Source organism: Bacillus rossius, chromosome 3 (assembly GCF_032445375.1).
Source record: "Bacillus rossius redtenbacheri isolate Brsri chromosome 3, Brsri_v3, whole genome shotgun sequence".
Lineage (NCBI taxonomy): Eukaryota > Metazoa > Arthropoda > Insecta > Phasmatodea > Bacillidae > Bacillus > Bacillus rossius.
In genome coordinates this window covers 96,397,045-96,407,382 of record NC_086332.1, presented here as the reverse complement: position 1 = coordinate 96,407,382, position 10,338 = coordinate 96,397,045, and the positions used below count along the sequence as shown (strand labels likewise).

Genomic DNA, 10,338 nt, shown 5'->3' with positions numbered 1-10,338 from the left:
ATGTGCTTGTTCCAGCAGCATTAAAGTGCAGGCATGGCTTCAGCACTTGCCTCAATCTGGCGAACTCCCTTCATTTTAGAAACCATTCATTCAAAGTGGCCTGCGATGGTCGGGGCCCTCGGCCACCTCTCTTGTCTGTTTAGCCGCTTTCTGCTGTTTCTAAGATATAATGGTATGTCTAGGAGGTGACATAGCTGAAGTCATCTGAAATTTATAATAAAATTAAAGTTAAATCCACTGTAACTATTGATGGGCATTTATTATTAATTATATTTATATTTGACATTTTTAAGGGATACGAATTTAAACTAATGTGACCACTTTCGTCTTAATCTGTACACGTACTGACGAGTTATATGCAAAATAAAGCCTTGTAAGTGTCAATTTTTAGCCTAAACTGTGATGTGTGACATGCAGCACTGGCGCCATTTAGATGCATGAGTTAGAGGCCGCGAGTAATGGCTACTTTGCTCTACTCAACGATTTGTAAATGAATAATGTTTGGCTCATAGTCACAGAGCTACAGTTATCACCGAGGCGACATGTTTTAGTTCCATGCGTTTTTAGTACGCGGCCCCTTGCTTACCGAACAGAAAGACGTTTAACGGCAAAAGATTACATAACAATCTCTTTTAAGTCTTATGTCATATGGTTCGCACACGACTCGTCAAAATTCCTACACGACAATAATAAACCATTCCAGTAGTATACATAGAGTCATTTGTTAAGTACAAGACTAATGCTTCCTTCATTATTTTTAATTTTTAATCATACGCTCACGTTAAAATAAAAGGATGCATTGATTAACTTTTAGTTTTAACCTAATGTTTCTCTAATTTGAAGAAATAAACTTTATTAAGACCGTGAGATAGATAATTTTTGATAACATTTACAAATGATAATATAAATTTTTTAAAAAATAATTAAAATTTTGCTTGTAGTGAAAAAATAAATACGAGCTTCTAAAAATGTTAAGATCAGGTTCCAGTATATTTTACTTGTTTGACGAGAAATAATTATGTTTAAAAAAAATTTTTTGTTTTTCTGTTTTGAAAGAAATTATGTATAATTCTTAAGTTTTTGGTGACTCTAATTGCTACATTAATTTATCTTTTCAGAGGTTGGTTAAGTATATGACGGTTCACGAATCCAAAAACATACAAACACACTTCAAAAATTGGCGGGTGCATGTGTGTTTTATAAAATTATGCGAATGGTTATGTATATTTTGTAATAAGTTTGTGACAACTGAATAATGGACAATTCTGTAAATAACTGTTTAGAAGAACGCCTTCAACAGCTCTCTAAACTAGTTTTAAATACCCCTTTGAGTAGTGAAAACACGTCGAAGCTTGATTTTTTAAATTTACTTGATGCATTTTTAGTTTTATATGATGAATGTGAAAGGACTGAGAGAAGACATGAGAAACACATAACAAATTTTTTAAATTCATACGCCACACTTGTGTCTGATCTTCGTGGATTACCAGTAAGTGCAGCGGACTTTCAGGAGGTTCAGAAGTTTGGTAGTGGGCGTTTTGGAGATGTTAGTGTCGTTAAAGAGATAGGAACTGAAAGACATTATGCACTTAAAGTAATGAGGAAAAATGATGCTCTCCAGCAACCAGATATTATGTGTTTTAGAGAGGAGAGGGACATAATGGTTCAGTCTTCATCACCCTGGTTGTCCTCTTTATATTATGCTTTTCAGGACTCTGATAATCTGTACCTAGCAATGGAATTTTACCAAGGAGGTAGTTTATCTGATCTTATATACTACTTCAATGGTAGGTTGAAAGAACAAATGGCAAAATTTTATCTTGCTGAACTTTTGCTGGCTTTAAGGAGTTTGCATAAAATGGGCTATGTCCATCGTGATGTTAAGCCGGATAATATTCTCTTAAACAGTGGGGGACATGTCAAACTTTCAGATTTTGGTTCAGCTGCTAAATTGAACTCTGATGGCCATGTAATGAACTGTGTTTCTGTTGGGACTGCAGAATACATAGCTCCTGAAGTTATAAATGCTGTGGAAGGTGTTGGATGCTCTTTTCAAGAAAATCATTATGGTATTGAATGTGATTATTGGTCGTTTGGCATTGTCGCCTTTGAACTTGTCACGGGCTTTACACCATTCACTGGTGAAAATGATATGCAAACCCACAGAAAAATTTTATGCCATTATAAGTATTTCATGTTTCCAAAGGACATAGAACTTAGTGTTGAAATTACAGGTCTCATATCTAGACTAGTCACAAATGCAGCTTTTAGAATTGGTGGTGAAGAATTGCTTGAACATCTATTTTTTAGTGGAATTGATTGGGAAACTCAAATTTATAGTCACCCACCTTACATTCCAACAGTAATCAATCCCACTGACACTTCCAATTTTCACAAGACTGTGAGTAATTATAAACCTCTTCCTGCTACAAATAGTTTGAAAAAGCTCAAACCTTTCAGTAATGTGCCTTTCGTGGGTTTCACATTTTCTAGGTCATTTGTTGGAACAACTGTTAGCAGCTTAAGTGATTTTTCTCTGCAGTGTAAAATTACAGAAATACAGGATGGTATTCATGACCTTGACATACAGTCCAGAGCTGTGGAAAAATGGCATTTGAAATATATGTCTGAGAAGAGAGAATTAGTACGAAGATTGAAACACACTCAAGAAATGTGTGCTCTAACTGAACAGTTAGCAGTGAGTTTTGTTTATAATGCGCGTTCCATGTGGGAAAAGCAATATCAGGTTGAAAAGGATGAAATGACTACCAGAGTTGAGCAGTTGGAGCAAGAGATAAAAGATAAGTGTACGGAGTCAGCTCATAATATTACTAACAGAAGTTTGAAACAACAATCAAGAACTGTTGAATCTGAAGATGATTTTATGGGTACTGTTTGTGAAACTGTGAAAGTTAAATTGATTGAAGAAAAAGGCACTCAGGTAGATACAGTTATGTCAGAGTTAGACTGTGTAAAAGCAGAACTGGCAAAGGTAAATTTTGAGAAAGAAGCTAAGGAAACAGAGTTGTTTCACTTGAAAGAAAATGTGGAAAAACTGAAAAGTTCACTTGTTCTCGAGAAGGACAAAACTGAGTGTTTGAAGCAGGAGTTAGAGCTTTATCACAATCGCAAGTTGGCTTTTACGAGGGATGAGTACAGCAGACTTGTTGATTCCATCATAAAATTGCAGCAAGAATTTGAAAACTCATCAAGTGGTCAGACACTGACAAGCCAACCACAAGCCTGTGATAGCAAACATACTGAAATGGAGCTCTCGAGAGAAGACATGGTGGAAGCCGTGAGCCAAATAGCAAACAAAGTCAGGCTCATGAATAAAGTTGACGCAGTCGAGAAACGTAGCACAGTCGACGTAGAAGTCAATACGGAACGTGCCCTCTCTCTCCACAGAGCTGTTCAGACAGAAGAGGCAGTGGTGGATCCTGTGTTGCTGGAGATGCGGTCTGAGTACCAGCGCCTGGAGAAGGAAGCTGCGAGGGATCGGGCCGAGCTGTGCAGCACTCGGGCCGGCCTGAGAGCGGAGATGAGGGGCTTGCTGGACACCAGCCGAGAGCACGCGAGGGCCATCGAGAAACTGAGAGACGAAGAGCAGGTTTGCGCAGAGGAGCTGGAGAGCTTCAAGAAGATGTTCCTGGACAAGAACTCGGAGGCGCACGGTCTGAGGAAACAGCTGGAAGGGCTAGAGCGGGAGCTGCAGGAGGCGGTGGGAGAGGCAGGCGTAGAGCGTGGCGCGCTGGTGCGCTCCCTGGGCCACATGCTGCGGCAGCTGCAGGCTGACAACCGTGACCTGCGGGCGGCCAACCAGGCCCTGGAGAGGGCGTCGGCCGACCTCGAGGACCAGGTGGACCAGTACCACGACATGGTGACCCAGCTGCAGTCCCGGCTGCTGTCTCGCGACCCGTCCCGGGACAGCTGAGCCCACGCCATCTCTCTAACTACCTCCGGCTTTCAGCTCTCTTTGCTTACCACTTCACTTACATCATGCGTCAACTAATTTATTTATATTTATATTAATATTGTCATTCATATCTCCTCAGCTTTGTGAATAACCTAGTTTTAAGTCTGTGCATCCATTTATAAAGATGTATTTTTGAAGTATTTTAGTTCTTTGTTCCTAAGGTAATTCTTGCATTTAGAAAAATATTAATTTATATTCAGGTTTTTTTGAGCGAGCTCGAAGTAAGTTCCGTGTATTAAGTAGTGCTTTTAGAGTATCTGTGTATGTGAATTTTTTTAGTGTTTTGAGTATGAATAGTTCATATTTACAATTTGCAAGTACATAGGTAACTGCAAGTTCTTTGCTGCTGCTGGCCATCTTGTTATGCAATATTTTCTGTCTAAAAAACTTAATTTTTTGGATGTACTGCTGATGAAGTAAGTCATGTGTTATGTTGTTTGTTTGCTTGCATTCAGACATTTTGGGTTTGGTAATTGAGTGAGAGTAAATTTTAATCAGTGGTTAGAAATTAGAAAATGGTGTTGGTGTTCTGTGACCATGGTCCATTGTTCTTAGCTTGCTGCAGTTTTGTGTTACTTAGGTAATAGAAAATTGAGACTAACATCAAATACTCAATATTTAAGAATTTTTTTAATGTTTAAAATAAATATTTCTTAGTTATTAACATGGGCCTAAAGTGACATAACCTGATCTTCAAACCAACTCTGACTTGGCACTCATAATTTTGGATCTTTCTGGAGGCTGGAATCAAAATTTAAAACTTGTCATATGAGCAGAATGTGTTGGGATCAGACACCGAGGAACTTCTTATTGGCATTTTTTTTATGAATTAATATGATACCTAATAGAAGTAAACAAATTTTGCAGTTTAAAAAAAATTATAATGACTTTAATTAATTGGAAAACTATAATGTTAAATGTATAATATGTGCCTAACTGTTTAAGTTTTATAAACAATTAAAGTCATAATAATTTAACTTAACCATTTTAAATATTTTGCAAGCTAAGAAACCTTGATGAGTGATGTAAATGAGAATATATATTAAGAATTTTTCTTAGCTATCTTTTTGGTGTTTAGAATAGTTTTTTTTTTTAATTTTGGCAAAATTTTTTATCTGCATAATTTTTTTCTATTTTGATTCATTGATAAAAAAGTTTGATCCTTTATGTAAAGAGAAATTCATAGGTACTGTAGGGCCGCGACGTCTTGGCGTGTCGTTTTGCGGGGAAGCGGGGAAGAGTTAATGAGAGGGGAAGCAGCTGCGCGCGCACATCAGCCGCTATGCGGTTCATAGCAAAAACATCAGGCGCCACGCTCTCAGTCTGAATTGAACAATGGAGCCCGACGCAGGACGTTCAAGATACAATAAAGTAATACATAGTGGGGAGAGGGAAATTATAAGTAGTGTAATCCAGTGTTGTGATGAAGAAGCTGCCAACAAATGTCTGCTAGTACCTCTAACAAATGCAACCGAAAGAGCTGCGCGATACACAGGTATAAGCCAAAGATCAGTTTCGCGCATCCGAAAACACAACAGAGAGACGCCAAATAAAAAACAAACAACAACATTATAAGTTTTTCAACGCATTCCCCGTAATTTCACCCGCGGTTTGTTTGTTTTGCATTTGGCAATTTTCCAAACTTTCTGCACCGCTTATTTGAATATTTTTTATCTACAAGTGTAGCCGATATTGCTACACATTATATTGCATTATATTACATGATATTATATTACATTATATACATTATATATTGCATTATATATTTTATGATATATATGATTTTATGATACATATTAATGTATATTATATTAATACATTATTTATTTACAATTTATATGTTTATATTTACATATATATATCACTCCTTTATTTGACCGTTAAACAGCCTCTCATGTTTAATTATTCATTTCAAGCAAAAAAAAAAAAAAACTGGGAAACGTTTGTTGTCAGTTGATGACTTTGATAGAAGAGTGATCAGAGACACTAGCCACGAATTTTATGCAGTAAAAAAAACGACAAGGAAACTACTGCCAGTTTTGAAAGAAAAAATCGGATGGAGTTAGGGAAAGACATCGCTGCGTAAAATACTCAAAGAAATGGGTTTTGTATGGAGAAGAAGCCAAAATAAGCGAATGCTTCTTCTCGAAAGATCTGACGTTGTTGCTTGGCGATAACGGTAGCTGACTCAGATGAAACAGTGCAGGGAGGCTGGGAAGAATATATTTGACATGGATGAATCCTGGGTTGACACTAATTTAACCTTTCAGAAATGTTGGCAAAAGAAAGGTGACGTTGAAGGTGTAGGTAATGGCAACAGGAAATGCAGCGCACAGACTGATAGTTTTAAGCGTTGGTTCTAGGCAGGGTTTCCTTCCTGGAGCCTATCTTGTTTATAAAGCAAGCACAACAACAGAAGACTATAAAATACGCGAGGATGGTTTGTTATAAATATGGTTTTCGGACCCCTCGAAATTACTACAATGGTTCTTTCAGAGTGCTGTTATGGAAAAAATACCAACCCGTGTGCATAAAAGTGGTAAGGTTCTTGAAGTGCGTGAAAGTGTCATGTCGATCGTCTTCACATTTCAGCCAAACCAAATGGAAAAGTAAGCATCAGCGAGGGAGTTACATGCAAGTCTTAATTAATTGTGTTTCCTACAGCAACCCACAATTACAAATTTAGTTCTTAACTTTAAAGAATTGTATAGCTATGTTTAACTATGTTTAACTAAGCTGCCCAGTCGAGCAAATGGTGCACTACCTTTAAATAATAAATTACCGTAAATCATTATCGCATCTTTGTATCATTAAGATCTGCGCTGTGTTGCACCGTACGTGAGATTGTTCTCGACCAATGTTTTCGAAACGGCATGGAGACTTCCAGGCCGTTGTTATCTGCGGAGCAGACAAGGAGGGACGTGTCGATTACAAGGTCGCTGAGCTCTAGGGAGTCGACCCGCCAAGACGTCGCGGCCCTACTATACTTGTGTATGTATGTGTTTGTGTGTGTGTGTGTGTGTGTGTGTGTATATATATATATATATATATATATACACACACAAAACATATAAGTTACACATATATACATACACACTTTATTTTATTTCAAATAACATTTAAAATAAATTTTTAAATAGCTTAACACATGGCTCAATTAATCAAAAGTTCCAAATTTTATTTTACTTATTAATTTTTTTTTTACAAAATTATTAAAATTCAATATCAATTTTGGTACTGTAATAATTAAATACAATGAATAGGTACTATGCATGCATTGAGGCTGATGGCAAACTAAACAGTTCGAAAATTCACTTTAATTTAATAAAGTAATTTTAATAGCCTAAGTATTTTTTTATTTTAAATGTCTCTAACCTGTCTCACTCTAACTCACATCGAGAGTCATTGACATAGACATTCAGTCTATCACAGACCAACTGAATTCAATTTTTAGCTTTTAAATAATAGTTTTGTATTATCACACGATGGTTTGCCATAAATCTTGTTAAAGATATTACAGACTTTGCAGTGTATGTTCAAGTTTTATTTAAACTGGTGCGAAGGTTATATTTGTTACTAACAATTTTGCTATAGCCATCACATAATGGTCACATGTTTTAATTTTGTATGTAACATTTCTTCATTGTGGTTTTGTATGATAACTGTAATATTGTTTGTATGTGTTTATGAAAATACAGAGAGATATTTTGTATGTTGTTAATTTTTTTAGGTTATATTTTTGATGGCCTTCTCACATTTGTTTTTGGGTAGGATGGTGACATTTATGATAAATACCTGACATATTTTTTGTAGGAATTATGTGTCAGCTCGTAGCACCGCTCCAAGATCCAATATGTCATATGAGTTAATTGTTTGTTTGGAAGACTGCAATGGTGCGAAGGTAAGGTAAAAGTCACCTTTTAATCTCAAACTTGTATCTTGCCGCTGGAAGATGTGAATTCTGGCGCCCAAGGCAATTAGTTCCTTTATTGATAGTTCGTCCATATTAAAAAAAAAATATTTATTTGAAAACATGTTTGTGTACAGAGAGTAAATAATAATTTTTTTTTCTGGCGCACAAACTGGAGCCTGAATAGTGTGGTTATTTTGTGTTTTTTTTTTTTTTTGTGTGTTATACTGGTCATTGTATATAAAATATGGAAACAAGAGGTAGGACCAAACTTGTCAGCCAGGACAGCTCCAGGGACAGTAGTGTTGAGTCTACACACTCTGTAGAAGGATCTGTCTCACATCACCTAGCCAACTACCTCACTCAGATTTTGTTACCCCAGTAGCACATGCTGGAGCGGCTAGTTTGGAGACGACACAACCCCAAGCTATCACCACACCACACACACCCTTACCTATGTTGCCAGCTGCCATAGGTAACGAAACCAGTGCCAGCTTGCTCTTTATGCTGCAAAGCATGTGGCAAGAGGTGAAAGCTAATCACCAACAACAAGCTAACCACCAACAACAACAAGCTAGTTTACAAAACAGTGCTCAGTGTGCTAGGCTAGAGGAGTCTCCAGGGCACTAAGGATAGTATTAGACAGCAACTGGAAGTTACAGATAACACTCTTCAACGTGAAATGAATGAGGTCAAAAATAGTGTGTCTGCAATTTCTGTGCGATTAACCGAACACGAAAATTACACAGAAACACAGTTGCAATTGATACAGCAACAGTGTCATAATACTACAACTAGGTTAGCCACCGAGTTAACTACCCAGACCAGCCAGCTGAGTGACAGACTGAACCAGTTAGCTGAGCAAGCTGCTCAGAACAGCTGTGGCCTGGAACACATTCAGTCTACATGCCAGACCATGGTCGAGAATGTGGTAATAAATGACACCACAGACATGAGGGAGCAGGTGGACACTCTCGTGAAGAGGCAGACAGAATTTTCACTAGATATAGAACAACAGGTAGGCAAGTTACAAGAGAGTGTTGCAGTTAAGAGTAGAAAACCTCACACACACTGCCAATCACCATGTTGTACTAACACCAGCCCTGCACACTAATGCAACTGAAGTTCTCAGTAGCTGTGATTCACCACAGGTCGAGCCACCTGAGATCACAGTATCACGCACCAACCCGGTAACCAACCACACAACATTAGATCCTGTAGCAGTGATGCACCACCCGGCACGCCAATGGTCAGAGGCAATGCCTAGATTCTCTGCCAACAAAGGAGAGAATCCAATGTGATTCCTTCGCCGTTTTGAAGAGTATGCTGATATGTTCAGGCTAAGCGATTCTGAACGCCTGAAATGCATGGCCATTGCACTGAGAGACCATGCATACTATTGGTGGGAGGTACTGCAGAGCAACATTACTTCCTACAACGAATTCAAATTTCATTTCAAACAACAGTTTTGGAATGTAAAAATACAGGGCACACTGCGAGCACATCTGCATACCGAAAGGTATGATAACAAAAATAACCGAACACTGTAGACCCACTTGTCTCATATGTTCGAGAGGACAAGGTACCTCGAGCCAGAGATGGTTGACATTGAGTTTATGGTGATGGTGACATCCCAACTACCCATCAAATATCAAGTTCATTTGACAGGACGGAGCTTTAATAACATCACAGAGTTCCGCGAACAGGTCCTCGTGTTCGACAGGCTGGAGCGGCTATCCAGACACAACAGTAATGAAGTACCAGTAGAGAAATAATTTAAGCCGGCACACCCGAAAGCAGCACCACTCTACACACCCTGGCAGCGTGGGAACGACAGCGGCAAGGCCAAAGTCCACTGTACTTCATGGCAGCCTGCAAAACAGTATAGGACCGGAAAATGGGTGAAGAGGAGGGAGTTCCAACCACAACACCAGGGGGATCGCCAGCAGCAGAAGCCCTACCCCCACAACCAGAACCAGTGGTGGGTGAGTGAGTGAGTAGCTGTGAGTCAGTCACGAGCAATTTTGTCTACCCTTAACCACCCCATGCAGCATGGATACTTTGCTCGGCAACAGACGATTCCATCAAACTGCACAGCCACGCAGTTTCAACAGACTGAGAATTACGGCTACACACATGCTGTAACTGAAGAGCCCATGAAGCCCTATGCTCTGTAAGGTCGGAGGTGTTACCACCAAAACTTATATCTGAATGCGACACACCTGGACAAGACATGGAGAGGCCAACACAACAAGATATAGAAGAGTTAGTTTGAGACAAGTTGACAAGAGAAGCCAACAATAGGAGGAAGAGGAAGCCAGCCTCTCGGATCAGCAAGTTTACAGTAGGAGACTTCGTTCTACGCCGAACATCACCAACCAGTAACAAGTGGGCTCATGTAGCTAAAAAGCTGTTTTTATTGTATTTAGGACCTTACAAGATAGTAGCTGTA

At 38.6% G+C, this 10,338-nt stretch overlaps 1 protein-coding gene across 1 annotated transcript; it reads left to right on the top strand.

Moving 5' to 3' along the window:
• The first annotated feature begins 1,165 nt into the window (after window positions 1-1,165).
• On the top strand, window positions 1,166-4,903 carry LOC134531056 (serine/threonine-protein kinase mrck-1-like). Its single transcript, XM_063366569.1, has one exon. It carries the CDS (start codon window positions 1,256-1,258, stop codon window positions 3,932-3,934), a length of 2,679 nt encoding a protein of 892 aa, XP_063222639.1. The 5' UTR covers window positions 1,166-1,255; the 3' UTR covers window positions 3,935-4,903.
• The last annotated feature ends 5,435 nt before the right edge of the window (window positions 4,904-10,338 follow it).

Excerpts from the sequence above, each read along its gene's own strand:
- LOC134531056 (XM_063366569.1), top strand. The coding sequence starts at position 1,256 with ATGGACAATTCTGTAAATAACTGTTTAGAAGAACGCCTTCAACAGCTC.